This window comes from Serinus canaria, chromosome 15, assembly GCF_022539315.1.
Source record: "Serinus canaria isolate serCan28SL12 chromosome 15, serCan2020, whole genome shotgun sequence".
NCBI classification, from domain to species: domain Eukaryota; kingdom Metazoa; phylum Chordata; class Aves; order Passeriformes; family Fringillidae; genus Serinus; species Serinus canaria.
In genome coordinates this window covers 10,922,220-10,944,719 of record NC_066329.1, presented here as the reverse complement: position 1 = coordinate 10,944,719, position 22,500 = coordinate 10,922,220, and the positions used below count along the sequence as shown (strand labels likewise).

Below are 22,500 nucleotides of genomic sequence, written 5' to 3'. Positions count from 1 at the left end.
AGGCTCCCTGTCACACCTTGCCACTGGAGTGACAGCTCTGCAGGCCCTGCTCGTGCTCAGCACCTGCACTGCCGTTGTTGTTTCAGACCTGGAGAAGCGCAAGAACCCCGTGTGCCACTTTGTGACCCCTCTGGATGGCTCCGTGGACGTCGATGAGCACCGGCGGCCAGAGGTGCGTGGGAAACCCTGGGAACAGCCCAGTGAGCTCTGGAGTTTGTAACAGGATTTTCTGGTCTGCTGGGAACAAGGGCAGCAGAGCCAATCTGTGCTCTGTTTTTATTTAGAAGGGACCATTAAAAGCAGAGTGAACCCGGTTTAGTGAGTTCATCGCATTAGGATGATCAAGGTGCAACCGGAAGGACATTTGTTATCTGTGTAACTTATGTTAATGTTGTAGTTTAATGAACCATAAATCACAGAAGTGCTTTTTGAATAGTTAAGGTTTTGACAGCCACTGCTGTCTTCTGACTGGAAGTCGGTGGGAAATCAGAGTGATGACTATTTTCAGGACTGAATCTAAGTGACCCTGGGAGAGTTTTCTGTATTTTATGTAGTTGGAGAGGTGTGGTTTTTAGAGAACAAGCAATTTCTTTTTCTGTGTTGAGGTAGTTTCACAGACAGATCAAATATGAGTTTGTGTTCTTTCATTTTTGTGCTCCTGTAAACATAAATGAAAACTAACATCTGCCCTCTGGCTCCTTGCAGAAAACCAGTGAGGCCCTTGATGTGGCAATATGTGGCTCTCTCTATACTGCATAACTCTAGAGTAATTTATAACTCAGAGGAGTTCCAGATGAATTTGTGGAACTGTCTCAGGTTTTTGAAAGAACAGTGTTGATGTTTGTGTTGAAAATGACCCTCGAACACAAAGTTAAGGCTCTCATTAGTCTGCTCTCCCCAACTCACGCACTGCTCTCTGTGATACATTGAAGACCCACATCGTGTGATCCTTTTGTTGCCATCAGTGTGTGGCCTGCAAAGTCCCCCCTGAGCTGGACATCAGATTTCTATTGCTTTGTGTCATTCATAGCAGCTTTTGCTTATGTGTGTATCTGTGCATGTGATCTTTTGAAATTCACAGGATATTGTGTGCTTTATAGATTATATTTCAAATTTAATTTTTAAGGGGGGATTTTTTTGCCATTTCTTAACTCTTGTTTATGGTTGAGCTGCTGTGGGAGATGCTGACAGTGCAGTCAGATGTCACCTTGTGTTTGGTTTTTGTGGGAAAGATGAAGTTAGTACTGTTAGATTTGCTCTGTGATAGCTGAACTCTGGGACAGTGTGGGCTGCTGATACATGAGCTCAAACAGAATTAGCATGTGTTCTTTTGCATTTTTTATGCCTGAATATTTGCTTGGAAATGTATTGAACATTCAGCCTTAAGGTGATTCTGTGTAATTCATGGTATGTGTTTGTGTTCACAGGCCATTGCAACAGAGGGGAAATACTGGAAACGAAGAATTGAAATAGTCATTAGGGAATACCACAAGTGGAGAACATACTTCAAGAAAAGGGTCTGTTGGTTTACATAGTGAAAGTAGTTTGCTTGAGCTTGATCCATATGTTGTTGCTTTTTGAGTTTTTCTATCAGTTTTTCTGGCATGCAAGAGTACTTAAAACAGATGATAAGCTGGTACAGACATGCTCTTCTGATTAGTTCCACTTAACTAAAAATTGTGCTGGGACTGATTGTGCATGATTGGGTCTTAAAAATTTTGCAAAATCAGGTCTTCCACTGGCACATGCAGGACCTATTCTGACTTCACCATGTGTTCTGCTCTCCTTTTGCAGTTACAGAAACACAAAGATGAAGATCTTTCAAGTTTGGTCAGGGTAGGTAACACCACTGAGAAGTGGCAATATTTATGCTTGTAGAACCCACAGCAGATAACAAAGCTGTAACGTGCAGTAGCTTGCTTTGATTGCAATCTAAAAATGAACATCTTGCTTAAACCTTAATTAAGGTTAGACACCTTAATGTTCTGTGCCTCAGAGAGCAATGTGAGATTTGTAGCTTCGGTTGGATAGAGGAGAGGTTGAATGTAAAGTGCTGTGACAGAAGAAATGGGAATCAGCATTGCATGCCCAGAGAGATCAATCTCTTTGAGGGCTGGCACATGATTTCATCTCGTTACTGAGTTGTAACTGGCACTGCTGCTTTGCTTGTGTAACTGGATCTGTGAAGATGTGGGAGCTGTTTTGCAGATCTTCCTGCTGTGCCCACAGCTCAGGCAGATAATATGCCAGGATCCTATAAAAGGACAAAATGGTTAAAGGGACAGTGGTATCACCATTTAGTATGTCCCCTTGAACTTTTGGGTATATAAACCAATGATCAGAAGCACTGTTCTGCTGTTTTTGCAAGGCAGTGCAGTTTAACTCAGCCTGTAGTGAGGGATGGGTAAGCCAAGTCACACTGTGTTGTATTTTTCATGTCTTGTGCAAACTCAGAGTACAATTGCACTTCACTGCGAGTCAGAGTTTCAGATATATCTCTCAGGACAGGAGTTGTTTTTTGCATTCTTGCTAGTCATGTTGTTTTTAATCTTTGTTCAAACCAAGGGATTGTTAAACTGGGTGCAAAAATACTTGTGTAATCAATCAAACAAGGAAGTGTTCTTTGTCTTATGTCTTTCTAGTCAATATTTGGGTTTTGGGCAAAAATCTTTCCCAGAGTGTTGTGGTTATTTCAGTGAGCTGAAGTTGCTGGTGTAAGAAGCACCACTGAAGTGTTTCAGTCCAATTGATGGCTCCTCAAAGAGAGGTTCTTCCTTTAAAAATGTGAAAAATGAGGGCTGCTTTTATAGATATGCACCAGACTGCTTTGGCATTGCTAGGCAGCCTGACCTCTCCTCCTTTCCTTTGACAGGATGATGATGTGGTTCTCTGGCAAAAAAGAAGGTATGGCAGAGAAACCCCTGTCCCCATGGAGGAAGGCAGCCTCTTGGATGCAGACATGCTCATGTCCGAGTTCACCGACACCCTGTTCTCCACACTCTCTTCACATCAGCTGGTTTCCTGGCCAAATTCCAGGGACATAGGTATTTGTTGGCTGTAGCTATGTTGCAGTGAGAACCCCTACCAAAACTCTGGTTTGTTGCTTTGCTGCTCTTGTAGTCTTGCCTAAGAAATCTGTCTTACATTGCTGATATAGATAAAAACAGGTCAGGGAGCGTAGCTGTCTTATGATTCTGTGGGTTATAGAATCCCACTTAATGATCCAAATTTAATTTCTGTCTTAGCTTCTTATGTGCTGCTCCCAGCTTTGCCCCTTAATGTTGCTCTGAATAAATCTTTAGTGAGCAGTATTTACTTTATCAGTGGTGAAGGCATTGTGATTTATCTCAAAGCATAGTTGTGTGTGTTTTTAAGGGAGTGCCTGTGTATTTTTGTTTGGCTTTGTCCAGAAGAATCTGTGCAAGTTTTATCTGTACAAACAATCCCAAGAGCTGTTCAACTCTCTCTGGAGGCTCTGACTGTCTGATGGGACAGCACATGTCCACTGTTCACCATCCTTGCTGCAGGGATGTCTGAGCAACTCCAGAGCAGCCATGGTTTACATGAATTGTACTCAAGGCAAATGAAATGGGTGATGGTTTACTTTAAAATACTCTGTTATGGGCTGTGGTGGATCAGTCTGTGCTTTCCAGCAAGGTTTTGTGTAGTGCAGCTCAATTAGAGCCTTCAGGTTTCACCTCTTCCATTTTAGTAATTGAAAGTTTCATTCCCCAATGGCTTTGATATCTGGACTGTGCTGCAGCTCTGAAGAGAAGCAGATGCTCAGTTCCTTTCAGCAGCAGTTTTTCTGTAGCATCTTGGCCAAGTCTGGCTGTGGAGTGTTTTATTCCTGCTGCTGTTTTTATGTGAGTGATGGGAAGCTAATCTAATCTGTCTCCTGAATTTTGCAGGACACTTAGGAAATGCTGACATGATTCAACCAGGGCTTATTCCTCTCCAGCCAAATTTTGATTTTATGGATACTTTTGAGCCTTTTCAGGGTAAGAATCTATATAGAGTTCATTAATTTCTTAAATATGCAGTGATTTATGAACTAGGTTTTAAAAAAAAGTTTAAGTCTTACATGCATCTAAGGTTTCCCCATTTCACACTTCTTAGTGATGAAGACATTTAACATTTTGTTTGTCTTTGAATGTTTTATGGCACTGTCAAGAATTCCATATAACAGTAACTACTGCTGACAACTTTGATGGTTATGGATCTTCATGGAATTAGAGTCATATCTATTTGTTGGCTCTGCAAGCAGTCTGCATCAGATAATTGTACTTTGTGGGACTCACTGAGGATCAGCTGTCTGTGTGTAGATGAACCTTTAACAGGACTGATTTTTGCATTGTCCCAGTTTGCATGAAAATTGAAGGAGTCAGCCCCAAAGAGATCAGTTCCTCTGAAGACAGCAATTCACTGCTCAGTCAACAGCAGTTGTATGAAGCAAAAAGCTTATGGTTTCATTATTTGCTAAATAATACTGATATTCCTGTGAATTTTAGGATCTAGAAATGCTGTATGTTAAGTATGAAAACTAGAAAATTAATAGGTGGCTTTTAATATTTCAGAATTATTCACGCCCAGTCGCTCCAGTAATTATTTCCCTTCCGTGTCTGCTGTCAGTTCAGCTACCACAGACAGCAGCAGCCACTCTTCCCAGGTAAGAGAGGTTTCAAACAGAAGGCTCTGACATGAGCCATGTCCTCTCAGGAGGAGCTCAGACATGTCTGAGTCAGTGATATTTCCTTGTTTCTCAGTCTCCTGTCCTGCCGTCGGGTTCGTTGCCCAGCACGCTTCCAGCAGGGAACATCAGCGATGGACTGATTCCTTCCTCAGTACCTGCTCCTGTCATTCCTGATGTCGTTGCTGACCAGTGTTCCAGCATTAGAAGTGGGGGATCTTTCATCCAGCCACCAGACTTCCCTCCTGACTCATCTCTCAGCGGGCCACAAACTTTTATGTCAGTGTTCCAGCCGCCGCTGCCGCTGCTGCAGGCCACGAGCACACAGCAGCCGTCCCCACTGCCCGCGGTGCCGCTCAGCTCCAGCCTGAGCCCCGCCCCCGCCGCCTTCGCTGCTCCAGAAACCCCCAAGTTCGGCCTCTGTGAATCCTCGGTCATCACTCACACGGCTTCTGCCACGCTGACCCACAACGCCCCTGCCACCACCTTCAGCCAGAGCCAGAGCCAGAGCCTGGTCCTGGCCACGCAGCAGCCGGGGGCAGGAATGCCTTGTAACCTGGCCTTCCAGACTGCTGTCGTGCAGGGGCAGCCCCGGCCCCAGCTGCAGTCCCAGCTGACATTTGCACTCCCCAAACCTGTTCCTCTGGCCAGTGCTGGGACGAGGCCCAAACAGTCACAAAAAATAGTGCCTGCTCCGAAGCTTGAAACAGTGTCCTTAGTGGTAAAGAATGCCTTCATCACCCCAGGTGAGGAGCATTGTGGGAGGATGGTTTTGTTTTCTGAGTGGGACTAGCAGGAGGAAAAGACCTTCTTTCTTTTCTTGCTTTACATAGTAAGTTAAAATAGAGCTTCTGAGTGTGTCCATGGAGCCCTTGAATCCACTGGCTGAATGCAGTGGCTGCACTGTTCAGTGAGATGCTCTGGACTGCTGCAAGGATTGGAAGCAGTTTGGTTGAATGTGAAAAGCTGACCTGCAGAAGGGGGTCTCTTTTTGTATCATCTGTGATGGGCTGTGTAGCTGCACCAGCTCTGTGCTCCTGCTCCATAGAAGACCTGGATTTAGGAGTGGTGCTGAAGTGATTAGCTGCTCCTCAGAGGATTCAGCCACAGTGGAGGAGGAGATTCTCCTGAGGAAGCTGGAAATCTTTGTCTCAAGCAGTCTAGAGACCCTTGAGATGCTTTAAGTCAGGAGTGGGTTTCATATTAGGGTAGGAACACCTGGGAGTTCCACACTGGGTGGTATTTGGAGCCACTGGCGCTGCACAAGGCAAGGAATAACAAGACAAGGAGTGAGAATTTAGCTTGAGGTGATTCCTGTAGGAAAGCTCAAGGCTGGAGCAGGACAGTCAGAACACTCTTCTTGGGATTATTGCAGTCTGTTTTTAGACTTGTACTGGCTGGGGGCCAAGTGACTTCAGCCACTTGAAATGTACAACAATAATTCAAGAAAAAGCCTGCCTGGAGGAGTAATGTTAAACAGGCTTTACTAGGGAGTAGGTGTGTCTGCCAGGGCCTGACAGTGAGGTTACCCACCTAAAAGAAAAATCCCTGTTCAGGAGAAGAACAGACCCAAGATGGCATTCTAGGATGTCACTGGGATCAATTTGGTCCATGATTAAAAGCACAAGGGTGTTAATGGCAGTGTTCCTATCTACAGTGTGTTATAAACCAACATTCCATGGACCTTCAGCAGTTGAGACATGCATTTCTCACCTAGTAAAGATGGTAGGCAACTCATTTTCAGAAAGCCTTTGCTTCTGCTTTTCTCAGGGCTTCCTGTGTTGTTCCTCACCCCATATATTACTTTCCCAGTGCTCCACCATTTACTTCTAGACCATCACAACCAGTGGCTTTGTTTCTCATCTAGATTAATGGCATGTATTTGGGGATCATGGTGTTCCTAAACTACTGGGACATCAAGCTCGGGGACAAATCCAAGAATTTATATAAATACTAGAGCTTTATTTTTGGAAACAGAATAAACATTAGTACTTGTAACTGAGGCATTTATGCCTGTAGTTTGTGTTCAGGACAAACAAATCATCTCCTGACTGTAAAGCAAATTACATTATGTTTTGTGTTAAAAATGCTGTGTGGTATAAGGACCCAAAAATCTGTTCAGATTGTCTCATCAGGTGCAAGATTTCACTGCTATCACCACTTCATGATAAACGTGCTGATTTGGAGAGGAAAGTCTGCAAAAGATGCATATGTAGGACAGAAACATGAATCATGTAAAGCGACTTATTTCTAAATATCGTTGCTGGTTGCTGCAGGTCCCCAAATGTGGAAGTCAGAAAGGCCAAGCCTGTGCATCAGCATTAATGCACTGGTAAGAGTAGGCTCTTGAGGTCAATAGAGATGTCACAAGTGCAGCTGAACGTCAGTGAACAGTGGAAAGGTTGTGATTCCAGCTTTACATGTAGGAATGCTCAAAGGATGAACTCTTGTCAGTGACAGAGCTCTGCTCCAGACAGAGCCACACAAGGGCTGGCACAAGGTTTGTGCAATCCCCAGGCCTCTCTTATGGAGGCTGTGCAGAAACCCTAGTTTGAGTCAAAACACAGTTGTCAGGCAGAAGTGACACTGTCAGGGAGGGGACGCTGGATAACCCTGCACTGTCTCCCTGTCCTGCTGTGTGTCCGTCAGGGTCCTGATGCTGAGCTGCAGAGGGGTGGCTTGGCAGGGGCTGAGCTGTGCTGACACTTCTCCTGTATCATGAATTTATTTGTACAAAGGAGAGCTGAACAAGTGCAGCCAGGAGTGAAGCCAAATATATTTGGTTCAGTTTTATCAAAACCCGGACAGAAGCTGTGTCTTTGCCTGATTCTTCCCTTAGTGACAGTTTAGGATGGTCAGTCACGTTCTGTTGAGACTGGGAAGAACAATGTCAGCATGCATGCTGTGGTAGTAACTGCACATCTGCATTGGTTACATGGAGATCTTCACAGATTCGTGTGGAGACATTTGCTGCTCTTCAGAATTGCCCCTAGCTGCCTAAGTACTGCAGGACTCTCGGTTCTTTAGCATATTTTGTGGAATTTTGATGCTGATTCCCAATCACATTTGGTTGCCTTGTGGTTGTGTGTCATCTAAAGCAGCTATAAAACCAGATAGTGAAAGAAGCTGGTAAGCTGAAGTGCTGAGGGCAAGGATTTAAGATTATATATATATATATATATATATATGAGGAAGCATGAGGCATGAGGTATTGAGTCATTGACCCTTCCTGGGTCAGCAGAGCAAGCCTGAGATCCCAAAGTGTGGATGGAAGAGGAGAGCTGAAGATGTTCCTCTCCTGTCAAACCCAGCTCTGACAGAATGAAGACACTTTGTATCTCCCTGAATTACTCCATACCTCTGTAAACTCATTGTGAAACAGTGACAGTGATGCTAGAAAACTCAGAAATAGCTGGAGTGTTAAAGTCCTTTGTGCTGAATTAAAGGGGTTGAGATGATTGGAAAACCGGTGGCATTTTATACTGCAGTGAAATAGTACCAAATAGATGCCCATTGATCCATGCCCTTGTTTAATGACAAGTTATTTCATACAAAATAATTTCCTTCTTTTTTTTTTGTATCATTAACTATTCTAACTGAATTGTGTTCTTCAGCTGCCTTTCAGGGACAGTCCAGAGCTGTGATTGTAACTCCAGCACCTTTAAAAAGAGAGGGGATTTTGACGCCAGCCACGTCTCAGTCTAATGTTGCAATTGCACCAGCTGGAATTGTCAGAGTAAGGAGAAGATAAAAAAAAATTATATATTTGTTTTCTAGGCCTGTTATTTGCAAGTAGTTAGAGCCATAATGTGCTCAGGCAGGTAACAAGTCCAGTAAATCATCTGTTACCCAACGTATGCATTTGTGCATTCAGCATTATGTTTGCTTGGTTTTAATGTAGCCACTTCATGGGCTTGGAAGCACTTTATAGTCTTGACAGGCTCTGTCTCACACAACAGTAAGATTCCAAGGAGGCCTGTATTCACAGTGCTGTGGATGGGGATGGTTTGTGCTTTAACTGGGCAGAAGCTGGAAGGAGCCCAGGGAGCTCACCTTTCCACTGCCATATTGCAAAATATGCCATGGGTATGTGAGTGGGTTTCCCCAGTATGTTGTGTGCAGGAAGATGGAGATAGATTTTAGTATATTATGCTGTTGATGTATTGTAATACTGCTTTAAGTTATGAAAGGATACTGGTCTCCTGCCAGAAGCCTGACTTTGGTGCCTGCCAATTCCTTATATATTAGCCCTTGTTTCATGTCATCAGATTGTTAATCATGTATTAATTTGCTACTTCTAGTGAAAGGCAAGGTAACAAATCTCTCTTTCTCTCTTTCTCTTTCTTAATCTCTCCCCCCACTTTGTCCTTTCTCTCATCCCTTCTCTCCATCTGCCCCCACACTGCCCCTCCTGCTCTTTTTCTCTCTGTTTTTCTCTGTGCTGTCTCTGTGCTGTTCCCAGGCTCCCGGGGTGACGGAGTTCCGTAGTAACATTCTGGTTGGTCCAGCACAGCGAGCACCAAGTAGTCAACAAAGCCAGTCCACAGTCTCACATCTCTTTCCTCCTAGTGTAGTCCAAGATGTGTTGGTGAAAGGAGAGCACATCCCTTCCCACTGTAGCAGTTCTCAAGTTCCCTCACCTACGCCCAGTAAGTTAGAAAGCTGTAAGCATTCTCTCCCCTGCACATGGAAGTGTGTTTCTGTTGGTTAGGCAGGGTGTAAATGGGCCTTGAGGATCTCTGGATAAGTTTTGAAGGAAAAGCTTTTGAGGCCCTTCTACCCCACAGCTTCAGTAGTTGCATCCAGTAGTTTCCAATTCTTGTCATAAATGACTGTGCAGCATCCCCACAAACTGTGATTTTGTGTTTCCTGTAAGTGGCTCCTTTCTAAAAGGATGTGCTGTCACAGTCACCAAGAAATGAAAGGCATCTGTCTAGGAAGTGCTGAGTAGGTTTGTTGTTCAGTGTCATAGCTCTGATTTTGACTGGAGGATCCCAGACACAACCTTGTAGGTAAGTGCAAAGACTCCTTTTGCATGTGCATCGGTGGAACGTTCTCTGAGCTGGTTCCGGTGGTAAGTGGCTTTTAAGTGTCACCATCATGTCCCAGGCCTTTAGAGAGAAATGGGGGAGCCCAGCAGGACAGTGGAGTCACAGCCTGTGCATCCAACATGCCTTTGCTGAAATATCTGTGTGAAAGGACTATTACGTCTTGACATGATATCCTGAGCTTTCCCAGCAGTCCTGGTGTTTTCTAGCATGTGGTTGCTGCATCAAACAGTGCAATTTGGTTGGTGACTGCATTTCAGTTCAATTCTGAGTAGAAACTTCTCAGCAGTTACATTTGCTACAGAAAGTTTTTTGTTAATGTGTCTTGTGTTCTTTCCTTTCTGAAGGCCGGGACTGTCAGAATTCAGGCCAGGCTTCCCCCTGCACCTCTGAGCAGAGCCCCAGTCCACAGTCTCCTCAGAACAGCTGCTCAGGAAAACCTGCCACTGACCCTGCTGTGGCTGCACTTAAGGTGTGTGTCCTTTCCTTTGAGGGGCTTTTCTTTGCCTTCATAGCTACTTTTCTGTCCTGATGTCTGAGCATAGCTAGAGAAGGTTGTGCTTTAGGACAGTATCATTGCATGTCGAGCTTAGCTTGCTGCTGCATCTGTGCTGCTCTGTGCAATCCAAAACGTCAGACTCTAATCTACTTTGCTCCTCAGGGATGTGTCACCAGAGGGGCCAGGCTTAGCTGTACCTCTGCAGGCCCTTATGGTCATGACAGCAGTTCCTGCTGTGGCTCACAGGAGTGCTGTGGCAGGTGTCAGTTTGCTTGTCAGAGGTTTCAGGCTTAGTATTCTAAACTGTGGCTTTTTGCCATTGTTCTGTTGGGGCTCTTCAGTCTGCAGGGCTCTGGCCATCACTGGAGGGGAAGTTCTTGACCTGCTGAGTTACTTACATGTCTCCAGTGATGCTTTGCTGCTCCACAGACTCTACGAGTTACCCCAGTGATTCTCGGAGGGCTTTACAGGTGTAAGAACTCGGTGGTCTAGAGATAGCACCCAAGTGCTGGTTGTACCTCACACACAAGCTGACCTTGTCAGAACACTTTCTGCGGTGGTATGAGAAACTTCTCCATGAAAACCCCATCAGAACAATCAGCTGTAACCTTCATTCATTCCGTTGTGGGAGGGAGCATTACTTAACAGTTTTGCAAGTGCCAGCCCCCTTCTGGCTTCCCTAGCCCTGTGAGCTGATGGCAGTTTGGTTACTCTAGGGCAGAATGGTAAGTTTAACACAGTCCTACAGCCAGGGACTAAACTCAGGTCTAGATCTGTTGCAGAGGACAATCAGAACTGCCCATTGCTGACCATCTGCAAGTTCCTCATAAAAACTGGCAGGGATTTGCTTGGCATGAGAGCTTGCAAGCCATGGTTGCAGCCTGTTCTGCTGCTAGAGAGTAAGGTAACAAAGGAACAAATTAGTAGGGCTGGCTGATAGTAGGAAAGTGGTCACTAGATGGAAAAGCAAAGACACAGCTTTACAGCCATGTAAACACACTGCCTCTGACAGGAATTGCTTTGGACATGTACTGTTAGTAACTCTTTTGTAGGACAAGAGAGAAACAGTGATATTTGCCAGGCTCCAGATGTATGTGCTTTTGTTCCTCTGTATTGTTGTTAGATTAAACAGTTCTGTATTGCTAGGTAACATGGTTATTTCAGTTTGGCAAAGCATGGAGTGCACTGGAAATCTCAGTTCTTTCTGCTCATGAGCCTGCATTTTCTCTGGTTTTGGGCAACCCCTTCACTGCTTTATTACATTGCTTTGCTCCATTGTAAAGTGGGGTGATGGTGAACTGCTGCCAGAAAGCCTCACTCTTCCAGGAATGGGTTCTCAAAGAGCAAACCCTGTTCAAGGAGTTCCTTCATCCCAGGTTTGCTGTGGCAGACTCCCAGGAAAAGGCAGTAATTGAGTGGTGCAGCATTAGGAACAACTTGGGCTGCTGCTGCAAGAGAGGGACTCAGAACAGAGAATCCCTGGGCTGTTGCAATTATGGTCTCTGCACATCCTTCACACGCCTGGCACACACCTCTGTGTGGAGTGGGGATTTTCAGAGTCATATCTGGAGTCGTTGTGTTCCTTCCTGGATCCTTTCTCAGTGTCCCTGCTGCAGCTGTGACACGTGTAACCATCCCGGGGATGATCTCCGGCTGTTCCAGGCTCCAGCTGAGCTGGGCAGGAGCCACAGGGCGGCGGTGTGGCCCCAGCTTTGGGAAGGGATCTGCCGGCTGCTCCTTTGTCTTTGGCACCTTGGAGGCCTTGGAATAATCTGGTGTTCCCAGTGCCTGAGCAGAAATTAGAGCTCCTTTTATAGCTTGGAAAGTCTTTTCTATCTATGGGCACCATCCTTGGGAGCTCCTATCAGTGTTTTGGTAGCTCCCTAGCCCTGGGATCCAGAGGTTGCAGGATCCTCCTGTGCCTAAAAAATCCTGCCAGTTGTTTTCTTTGTTACTGATGGTGAGGTATTTCTATCACGGCCTGGACCAGTTCTGGGTCTACTGACCTTTGTTCTTTTGTTAATATAAATCCTAAATATTTTACTTCCTGATGACACAGCTTAGAAAGATGTGTAGGGTGTCCTTTTCTTTCTGCTGAAGCACTCCACAGACAAATGGTATCTTTCAAACGTTTGTGCCTTGCTGGCAAGTAACAAATCATGTGCATGCTGTACAAGCCTAGAACCTCCAGGTAATATAATTATCTTTCCAATTTTCTCCTTGCCATTCTGATGTGATGCTTAAAATAGGTGCAGATGTCAGAGGTGGGTTGCTCCTACAAACACACTGTCAATTAATTATTAAGATTCTGGAGAGTTTTTCCAGGGGAGGCTGTGAATGCCAACATGTCAAGAAAAAAGGCACTGAATTTGAGTAGCTGAAATAGTCATAGCAGTAGAACAGTAAAGGTGAACAGCATAGACTGAGCTGATTTTATTTATGCAGAATCGAAGGATGAGGCATCTTTCAGAACAAAAACGAAGGTCTAATATCAAGATTGGTTTCAGTGCTCTGAACAGCTTGGTGTCAGCCAACTCCAAGTCGGTAAGTACTGCAGCAGAACTTACAGCAGAACAGTTTGATGTGAAACTTAAGAAAATCCATTCTAAAAGTCTTGTTAATATATGTAGTGATTTCACTGCTGAGTGGTCAGCTGAGCACAGCAGAGAACACACTGCTGGAACACAGCAGTGAGCAGAGATAGAATGGTAAAGCTCAGGTAAATTCCTAGGATTTCCTGCACCATTGAGATCTCTCCCAGCATGGTCGTTTCAGATGATTTGGAAAAATCTCATTAAAACTCTTTACACCACCCAGCTGTCTTTAAGAATCAGGGCCTTTTTCCCCCTTTCACCTGTCATTTGTACTTGAGTTCACAGGGAAAAAAATTCCCAACTGATTTTTCATTGTCCAGTGACTTTGTCCAGACGAAAAACTTTGGCTACACCAGTCAACTTAGTTCACTAAACTGAAATACAGATGTATCTGCACAACAAAATTTTTAGTGTCCTTTAAATACCAGTGGCTTTGAAACATGCAAAATAGGAAAGCTTTTTGTGCAACATGTTGATTTGTTTTTATAATTTTTATAGTTTCAGAAATGTAGGTGATGTCAGAATTTCACTTCCTGACTTGAATAGCCTATTTGAAAGGAAGTCCTTTTTGAAAACTCAGCTTTACTGAAATATCTGGTTATTTTATTTCTCAAGTACAGATTTTTTAATTGGTTCCTCCAAACTGAAGAGTATTATTATCTCCTTTGGTGGATCCTTCTGTTTAATAATTTCAGGTTTCCCAAACTAAATAATATATATTATCAGCTTAAAGCAGCGCTTCTACCAGCACTATAAATCTGTCTGGAGATGTAGCACATATTTACTTTACTTAAGTAAAACTGTAAATATTTTTAAGAGGACAGATAATGAAATAAAACATTTTAAATTATTAAAATACTTCTTTCAACAAAGTAGCAGAAATGTAATTTATGGAAGAAGACAACCCCTACAGCCACGTTTCTCTGTACTGGAGTTTGAAGAGGATTCAGAGAAACACAAGAGTTGAGTATCCGAAGTGTTTTGCTCTGCTGACCCTGTGCTTTTATGCACAGTGAAGGAAAATTAAAAGGTGCTGGAGAGCAGGTTATGAGGACAAACTCATCATGAACCTCAGGTGATTGCAGGAAGTGAGCTGTGTGTCTGTGTTTGGCCTAGATCAGCCATGCCATCACACTCCAGAAGACAGTGGAATACATTGCCAAGCTGCAGCAGGAGAGGAGCCAGATGCAGGAGGAAACCAGGCGGCTCCGGGAGGAAATCGAGGAGCTGAACGCCACCATCCTGTGAGAAGGGGGAATTCCCAGGGATGGAGCAGCAGCTTCAGTGGTGCCAAACAGCAGGGAGTGGGTGCTCAGTGCCACACCAGGGAACAGATGGGTGTTGGGCAGCGCAGAGCTTCTGCCAGCTCCAAGCAGAGCTGCTGTGGGATGGGCTCTGGTGCAAACTGTGTGGATTTTCAGCAAGCTTTGAGCGTGGAATGCACAACAGTGGCAGCATCAGGGAGGATGTGCCAGGTCAGAATAGTTCTGAGAAGAAGTCAGCGAGGATGTTTTTAAAAGCTCATTGGTGATTGAACTCTCACTCTTCACAATGGCTTTGCTGCAGTTTTCTTCTCAAATGCAGTCAGTTTTTATAGAAAATTGTGATTGAGTACCTAAGACACTTGGGCTCCTGAAGTTTGCCACTGGCTGAACATAACTGTGATAAATCATTTCCCTTTCCCAGTGCCTCAGTTTGCTCTGTGTGTTTATGAATATGTACTATTGCAAAGTATATTGAGAACTGCACTGGCTTTACTTCCGTCTGCAGAAGTTTTAGGCTTAGGCATGATGTTAAAATTAGCAGTAAATCAAAATATATTTATTTTTCTTGCAAAATATAATGAAGTCTGCTTAGTTTTATTTTAAATTGGTCTGTTTTATAAGATTCTCTGTTGCATCTTTTTCTGTAACATTGCTTAGGAGTAACTGTAAATTTTTCCTTGACTCCTAATGTGTCTTGTCCTTAAGGGATGCCCAAAATTACTTTGTTCTATATTATACTTTGTTTTCAGTTTTGTTGTTGGTAACCAAAAATGTTTGTAGCAGCTTGATAAATCACTTTGCTGCATGAATATAGACAAAATTGTTGGGAAAACAGTTTTTATTCCTGACTGGAGCAGTTACACTCTGGGGGGATCATGCACTGGGAAGCCCCTCCACCAGAGATACCAGGAATACACACTTTTCTCCTGCTGCAGTTTAGTCTGGAAGAGAAATGTGTCCTTTTTGGTGAGATTCTGACCTCCAAACATCTTCTCAGTTCTTGCCAGCAGCAGCTCCCTGCTACCGGGGTTCCCGTAACGCGGCAGAGGTTTGACAACATGAGGAAGATGTTTGATGAGTATGTGAGGAGCAGGACCCTGCAGAACTGGAAGTTTTGGATTGTATCCTTTTATACCAACTTGATGAACTTGGGGTTTGGTCCTGGTGGTTTTAGAGCCGAGAACTTGGGATTTTGTTACTTAAATAGCAAATGTCCTCAGTTTTCATCCACATCTGCATGTGGATATGGGTTCTTGCAGACCTTGTTCACCTCAACTTGTGGGAGGTAACTGCAAAGTAAAATGCAATGCAGAGGCAAGGTTTTCTTGCTAGATTATTGTACTGCAAGAAAACTTTTGTGGGCTCTGCTGTAACTGCAGCTCTGGTTGGGTTTTGGGAAACGTACACAGTAGCAAAGATTTCAGGGGAAGAAAAATTACAGTTACAGAAGCTGTTCAAAAACCTGCATGTTCCCTTTTCCTTTTTTCCTCCTCAGGTCTGTGTGGAGGAATTTTGCAAAATATAGTGAATATCACTAGGAACTGAGGTTGAATTTTTTTCTCAGTCTTAGTGTTATGAAGATATTTTAAAATCCATTGTTTCAACATTGCAATCCCTCTGGCAGTTGAAGTCCATTTAGAAATCCAGTGTTTTCTCTGCCATAGCCTTTCCCATAGAATGTTTTGAACTCCCCTTTTGTTGCCTCCCTTAACATTTGGTGGTTTGCAGTTCAGCATTATTATTAAGCCATTGTTTGAGTCCTTCAATGGGATGGTTTCCACAGCAAGCTTTAAGGATCTGAACGAAACTGCACTGGCTTGGTTGGATCAGCACTGTTCTCTTCCTGTTCTGAGGCCAAGTAAGTGAAGTTCCATGCAGCAGCTCTTCAGCTCACAGAAAGTATGATATAATAGCATTTCTTAAAAGTCAGAGGATGGCAAAGAAAGCACATGATGCTGAATGTGGCTTTCGCTTCCTTTTTGTTAGCTCAGTGAAAAAATAAGAACCTCTTCTGACTGTGAAGACAGAAAAAAAATTGTTGAATATATCAGAATTTAAACAGTCTTTAACTACATTTCAATTTCAAAAACTTGGCTCTAGTTGGTGTATGTTTGGCAGTGTGATTTATCTCATAATGAGGGAAGACCTCTGAGATTTGTATTTAGCTTTGGAGTGACCTTCTGCTTGGGCATCCCTGCTGGAGTCTTCCCCTCTTGCCTTTCAACAAGTATTTAATTTACATTTATAGCTGTCAAGGGGTGCTCTATCTTGCAGAAGAGAGATCAGTCAGATTAATAGCTTTTCCTGATGCTTTCCTGCCTTTTTTTTTTTTTTTTTTCTAACAGTGGTGCTGAACACCCTGCGGCAACTGAGCAGGAGCACCTCCATCCTGTCGGACCCGCTGCGGCTGCCGGAGCAGGCGCGCGAGGCTGTGGTGAAGGTGAACAAGAGAGCTGGGGAGACCTAACAACCAAAGACACTGAGGTGCTTGTCCCAGGGGTGGAGAACCTGCCAGGCCCTGCCTGCCCAGGCTCCTCCAGTCAGTGCACTTTAGAAAGGATTCTCTCCATCACCTGAGACATCGTTCAGGGCACCTGGCCCTGCCTTGCGAAGAGGTGCAGGTGATGCAACGTTGTCAGAACGTTTGGGTTCCTCTCCAGTGCTGTGCTGTGCTCTGTCAGTGAGAAAAAAACCACCAAGCTCAGGTAAACTCAGCAGGTTTGAGCCCTGCAGGCAGCAATAGATCTCCATCAATGCATCCTTATGCAACTAATGGAACGCCCTCAGTTCTCTGAAGTGTAAATCCTGTACACCAAGGAATGTGCTCTTCAAGGGGAAAAAATACTTCTGATTTCATGAAGCAAAATGTGCTTTTTATTTTGTTCTCTGGTATTTGATTCCATGTGTTTTACTTGAATAGTGAAAATTGTTAAACAGGATCATATGAAAAACCAAAGGAGAAGAAAAATCTGTCGGTGATGTCAACTCATGGCAAAAATACTAGAATTAAAATCTCAGGCTGTGTTTTGTGTATTTTTATTTTAATGAGTGTATCATTGCATTTGATCAGTTTCAATACATGCTTTATTTTCTAGTAAACAAAGTAGCTGATTTTTTTTTTTAAATAGCCATTGCAAGGGAGTAGCAGGCTGTGCAGTAAGTGCAAGAAAGCAGTTTTAGATTGTATAAATTCTGCAATTAGGACAAATACATAAATCTTATATCAGTTTAATTAATGAACTATTTTCTTGCACTCTGCACAGTTCAGCTGCCATCCTCACAAAATATGCACATATAAAACACATCCATAGGTAAATGTAGTAGCACTTCAGAGACAAGAATTGAGTTTGTAATGTTAAAAAATTGGCTTTTTTATTATCTCAGAAACTATATCAAACCACACAGACTTGCAGTCAGTTCTTTGCTTCTTTGTCTTTTTTTGCTTCTTCTTTTTGCCTTCTGTCTGAAAAACCTGAAGGACTTTGCTAGGCCTGGTCTGTATGGGAAGGTTCTGTTCAACGTGAATTATAGAACATGTTAAAATAAGTTTAAAACTCAAAACTACTGCATAACATTTTTCTGTGACAATCTGAGCATATACTGTGCTCTGCTGCAGGTCTGAGTCTCGTTCCAGCAGGGATTGTCCATCCTGGGACAGCACTGGGATGTTCATTCCAGCTGATTGTTCATAGTCTGGATGATCCCATGACCCTTGTAATTCCACTCATGGCTTGATCCCGATTATTCAGAGCTCTGCAAACAGTGGGAACACTTCCCTTGAGCAGTTTTCTTCCAGATCCAAGGGCAGGCTGGAGGTGCTGTGCAGCCTCTCACAGTGGGAGAATGAGGAATGACTGGAGCACTTGGGGGTTGCACACTCTGAAATGGGCTCAGTAGGTTCTCCTTGGGGAAAGGAGCTTTTCTCAGCTTTGTCCTCAATCTCCTCCACTTGGTGGGCCAAGGTTTGGAAGGAAACCATGGGCCTGGGGAGTAGGGCTGAGCACAGGTGGAGGTTTTGTTCCTGTTTCTCCTTTGTCCTGAGTTCTTGCAGCTAATGGCTTTCCTTGCAGAGATCCTTCTGTGAGAGCAGCACTGTAGGAAGGACAAGGCACAAAAGGTGAGCCTCTCCCTGCATGGAGGGACTGAGGATTTAAGGGGAAGGCAGAATGGCAATGTTATACCAACACAGCTTTCTCTGTGCAGGCTGTGTTGGGGACACGCTTTTCTTTCTCTTTTTTCACAGTAGATTTGACAAATAATTTGAAGTTTGTGGCACATCTGAAAACCTGTGTCCCTGTGACAGAAGCAACAAAATTTCAAGTCTCAGCCAAGGAATGGTGTGCAAAGGTTGTCATAGTAATTAAATAGTGAGTAGATTTTCTGGAGGGATCCATTCCCAGATCTTTCATAATGTTGTAATCAATTAAGCAATATTCTTTTGGATACATCTGGGTAAGAAGTGTTAAATAAGTAAATCATTTTTTGAATCAGTGCTTTCAATCCTCCCATTTTATCACTAGTTGTGAATTTGACTCCAGTAAAATCATTTTACACTGTGATGAGCTGGGGATGTCCCTTATGTCCTTTCCTTGGAAAGGACCTCACTGTCTCTTAAAAACATGTGTGGGTTTCTAGCAAGAAAGCAGCAGGCACATTGTCCAAGAGCTGGTGTTTTTGCTGACCTTTTCAGATGAGCAGATTCTCTAATGCCTCCCCTGCAGTGTGGCCTCCTGCTTGTCAGCAGTGATGGTGTGTGATTTTTACCATTTCTGGTATCGGTGATGTGGGAGTTCTGTCCCGTCAATCACAGTGCAGTACAATCATCCTTCAGGGCCCAGGGCCTCTGAGAACTGAGACCCTGACATGAATGGATTGGAAACTGAAAGCAACCTTTAAGAAACAGCAGGGGTAATTCACCTGAACTGCCAAAAACTTTGTCCATTCACAGTTTTGATGTGGATGGAAAATTCATCCATCAGATTGCACCATGAACTGGTTACAGTTGGAGGGGAAGTGCTTGTTTAACAAATTATGGTGCAGAAACAAACTCAAAGAACTGTTAAAAAACTTCAAATCTTAAAGAGAAAAGAAATAAGTATTGCTTACTTAGGCAAGAGTGTAGGAGGGAGGAAAGGAAAAGTGAAAAGATACTTTCCACTAGTGCAATTACCAGAAATGATGTGGCTGCTCTTTGAAGCAGTGATTCAATATGTTCTTGTCACCCTATTATTGCAGATCAGAATTCTTTTATCAGTCAGCCTTGTGAGGAGAGTGGTTTCACTTCATTTGGGAACACAGGAGGAAAAAAGCTGGTTTATGTCTCATATCTGAACAGTAGAACCACTAAAGACTGGTATGGAAAGAGCTGGACCACGTATGTATTAGCTCCTGAATAGTTTTCCACTTAGACTAAGGTGTTTAAACATAAATCATTCTTTCTTACCCATGGAGGAATGTAAATACTTTATTTTTTCCACAGTTTTGTAATTTAAGCACTCTGATTTCCTCAGTGTCACCAAAGTAAACAAGCCAAACACACAGTGCCTATAGTCTGCACAGAATTGCAGGTGCTGCACATCTGTCTGGTGCTAAACTTTTGGAGAACCCCCATAGAACTGAATACAAGTTATATTCTATCAAATCCAACGTGTTTCACTCAGTAAAAAAGTGGCTAAATAACTTATTTATGGCTTGTGATATGCACAAAGTCATTATGGGATTGTCTGCTGGTTCCTTCTGACCTCAAACTGTATTAATTGGTATATTGTAGATGGCCCCACCCCAAAGACAAATTCTGGAGAACTTGGGCATTATCTGGTGTAGCTATTAGCTTGTATTGTAGCTATTGGCCTCCTTTTAGCAGGAGGAGGAAGGGGTGAAGCTCCAGGAGCAAACTAGAATTGAAGGGATTTCTGAGGAGGATCAGAGACAAGTGTACACTTCACCATGACAGTCTGATCTCTGCACAAAACCAAAGGATTCTTGGTTAATTCTATGTGACCTGACTGGAATGTTCTTCCATGCTTTTCTAGACCCCTAGGGAAGGCTTCCTTGGAAGAGGGGGCTACCAGAATGTTTCCATCTGTGCCTTAGATCTTCGTGTCATGTGTGCATTTGATTAATCATAAGTCCTCCACTGTTCCCCCTAAAATGATGCTGTGTGGAAAATTCAGAGAATGGAGGAAGTGAGGCTTCCCTGGCTTTTTAGAGGGTTTTATCTGTGAGGCATTACTGTGACTCTTTCAGAATGAGGTTGTGAGTAACTGTTTCTATGTTTGGAAAAAATTGCATCTTCCCTGCTGAATCCTCCACTCCTCTCCACTGCCATGTGCAGGAACACTTGTGCACACAGGGACATAATCTCTGCTCTGCCAAACCCAGGAAACAGGCAAGGCCTTAAACTTCTACATCTGAGACAGAAAAAGATGTCGTTGAAAAGACAAAGGGCAGTCAAATGTATTGGAAAACTGCATCCCTTTGTATCTTCAGGTTTTTTTACATTCCTCTGTGTGTGTGCTCACATGTGGTGGAAGGGACAGGGACGGGTAAATTTAATTTTGTTTGCTTTTAAAGCCCTAAACTCCTAAAAAGGAGTTTGAGAACAGGAGAGGGAAGCTCACTGCAGAAATGTTCAGTAAGATAATGCTTACTTGAAGGCTGTTTCACTTTCTCAGTTTCTGGAGTGGATAGTACTTACCTTGATGTTGTCATTGCTGAAAATTGAATGGGTTTTTCACTGTTTTCTCCTTTTTCTTTCCATTTTTTTGGTTCCTTCCCACATTTCTTGCATGGAAAACCACCAAACAACAAAAGGCTGATGACATCCAGTTCAGATTCTTTAGGGATTCAGTCACACCAGTCTGGAGGACTGTGGACAACTGTTGATAACTTCTAGGAGTTTCTTTAATTAGGTGAGACATCAGGAGTTTTTCTGTTACTCCTCAATTTATACACTTGAGTTGCAGAGGAGATTATTTGGTTTGGTTTTTTTCTGTTTTTAATAGGACCCCAGTATTTTTCCCACAACATCAGTTAAAGCTCTAGTTGTCTTTGATTTCATTCTTGGTTGGTTTTTCTGCTTATATACTGTGTAGAGCAGAAGTGGTAGAACCAAACTGTAGCTTTATCTGTAAAACTTGAGTTCTTCAGTTACAGTTACAGCAACTTCAGTTAAAATGAAACACACCTTTGGTATATAATGGAATTAATTTCAAGCCACTCTCTGAACTTTTTATATCTGAACTTTTCCAACATGAATAAGGTTTTCAGTCAAAAGATATCAATGTTATGGGCAAGCCTTTTAACAATACACTGAATAAATAGATTGTTTTCTTCTTCTAACCTTGTATTTAAATGTGTTTTAAGTGAATGGAATTCATTCTTGTTAAGAAAAAATGATTAGAAAAAAAAAGCTTGAAGGTATGAGGACTTCAGGTTGTGCTCTTGCTTTGCTTAGGTTTCCTGTTCTGTTGCATGACAACTTCTGTTGTGCTGTTGATATGTAGCACTTTTCAGTAGGTCTGTTAAATTGTGCAATGCATTTTTTTATATTTACAACCAAAACAATAAAGGATATTTTTTGGAAGAAACTGGTTTTAATGCTTTTCTTTTCTGACTGGAGGTGAGGAAATGGTAAGCAGAATTATTCCTGGACCAGGGTTGGCACCTTGGCATCATTTTTGCAGCTCTAAAAGGTGACAAGAGCTCATTGTCCTGTGAGCAGTGCTGGAAGTTACCTTTGGGTCTGTGTGTTTGGCATTCCCAGAGCTGGGCTCTGTATTCTCTGTGCAGTTGCTGAAGTTTGGACTCCTTTTGGGATTGATGTCAGTGTTAGGAACCAAGCTGCTTAAGTCCATTTAAAAAGGAAATTAATAAATCTGTCTTTAATGACTGATTTTTGTTTTTCTCTGGTAGGACACTCCAGCTCTCTGTGCTTCATTTGTCACCTCCCTGACATTTTGGATTTTCTTGCCTAATGGAAGCAGCAGTGAGGCTCTAGTTGAAGTGAAAGGTAATAGAAGAGTGAAAAGAAGGAGTTTATTTTAAAATCACCGCACAAGAGTTTGCTGGTTGATGTTATCCTTGTGATTGGTGCTTTTGATTTGGTACTTCTCATGAGAACTTCTGATGAGTCAGGCCTGCAGTTCCAGGAGGTACAGCAGGGTTCAAAAACCCTGCATCTAATTTTTCAGAAATCACTAGCTTGATCTCACATGAAGCATTTTGGTGGGAGTGAAGAGCAGTGCTATTTCAACAGTGATAAACCAACTCTTCAGCCTGCCTTCACTCTTGACCAAGCACTACAAATGCCAGAGTTGTTGCAGTGATGATATCAAAGCTCTCTGGGAGGAAGCTGTGGCTGCAGAGCACTGTTTCTGTATTACTGATTTAGTGGTGATTTCAG

At 43.1% G+C, this 22,500-nt stretch overlaps 1 protein-coding gene across 1 annotated transcript in view; it reads left to right on the top strand.

The window, feature by feature from the left end:
• Window positions 1–21,105, top strand: part of MLXIP (MLX interacting protein) — a 43,215-nt gene extending 22,110 nt beyond the window's left edge. Inside the window, exons 3-17 of the mRNA XM_030231783.2 lie at window positions 87–172; window positions 1,428–1,517; window positions 1,795–1,836; window positions 2,873–3,044; window positions 3,912–4,001; window positions 4,578–4,669; window positions 4,767–5,436; window positions 8,305–8,426; window positions 9,153–9,339; window positions 10,086–10,210; window positions 12,683–12,781; window positions 13,948–14,075; window positions 15,094–15,217; window positions 15,825–15,954; window positions 16,442–21,105. Of these exons, the coding sequence (XP_030087643.1) occupies window positions 87–172; window positions 1,428–1,517; window positions 1,795–1,836; window positions 2,873–3,044; window positions 3,912–4,001; window positions 4,578–4,669; window positions 4,767–5,436; window positions 8,305–8,426; window positions 9,153–9,339; window positions 10,086–10,210; window positions 12,683–12,781; window positions 13,948–14,075; window positions 15,094–15,217; window positions 15,825–15,954; window positions 16,442–16,563 (2,279 nt within the window). The 3' untranslated portion in view covers window positions 16,564–21,105. The remainder of the gene's footprint in view (window positions 1–86; window positions 173–1,427; window positions 1,518–1,794; window positions 1,837–2,872; window positions 3,045–3,911; window positions 4,002–4,577; window positions 4,670–4,766; window positions 5,437–8,304; window positions 8,427–9,152; window positions 9,340–10,085; window positions 10,211–12,682; window positions 12,782–13,947; window positions 14,076–15,093; window positions 15,218–15,824; window positions 15,955–16,441) is intronic.
• The last annotated feature ends 1,395 nt before the right edge of the window (window positions 21,106–22,500 follow it).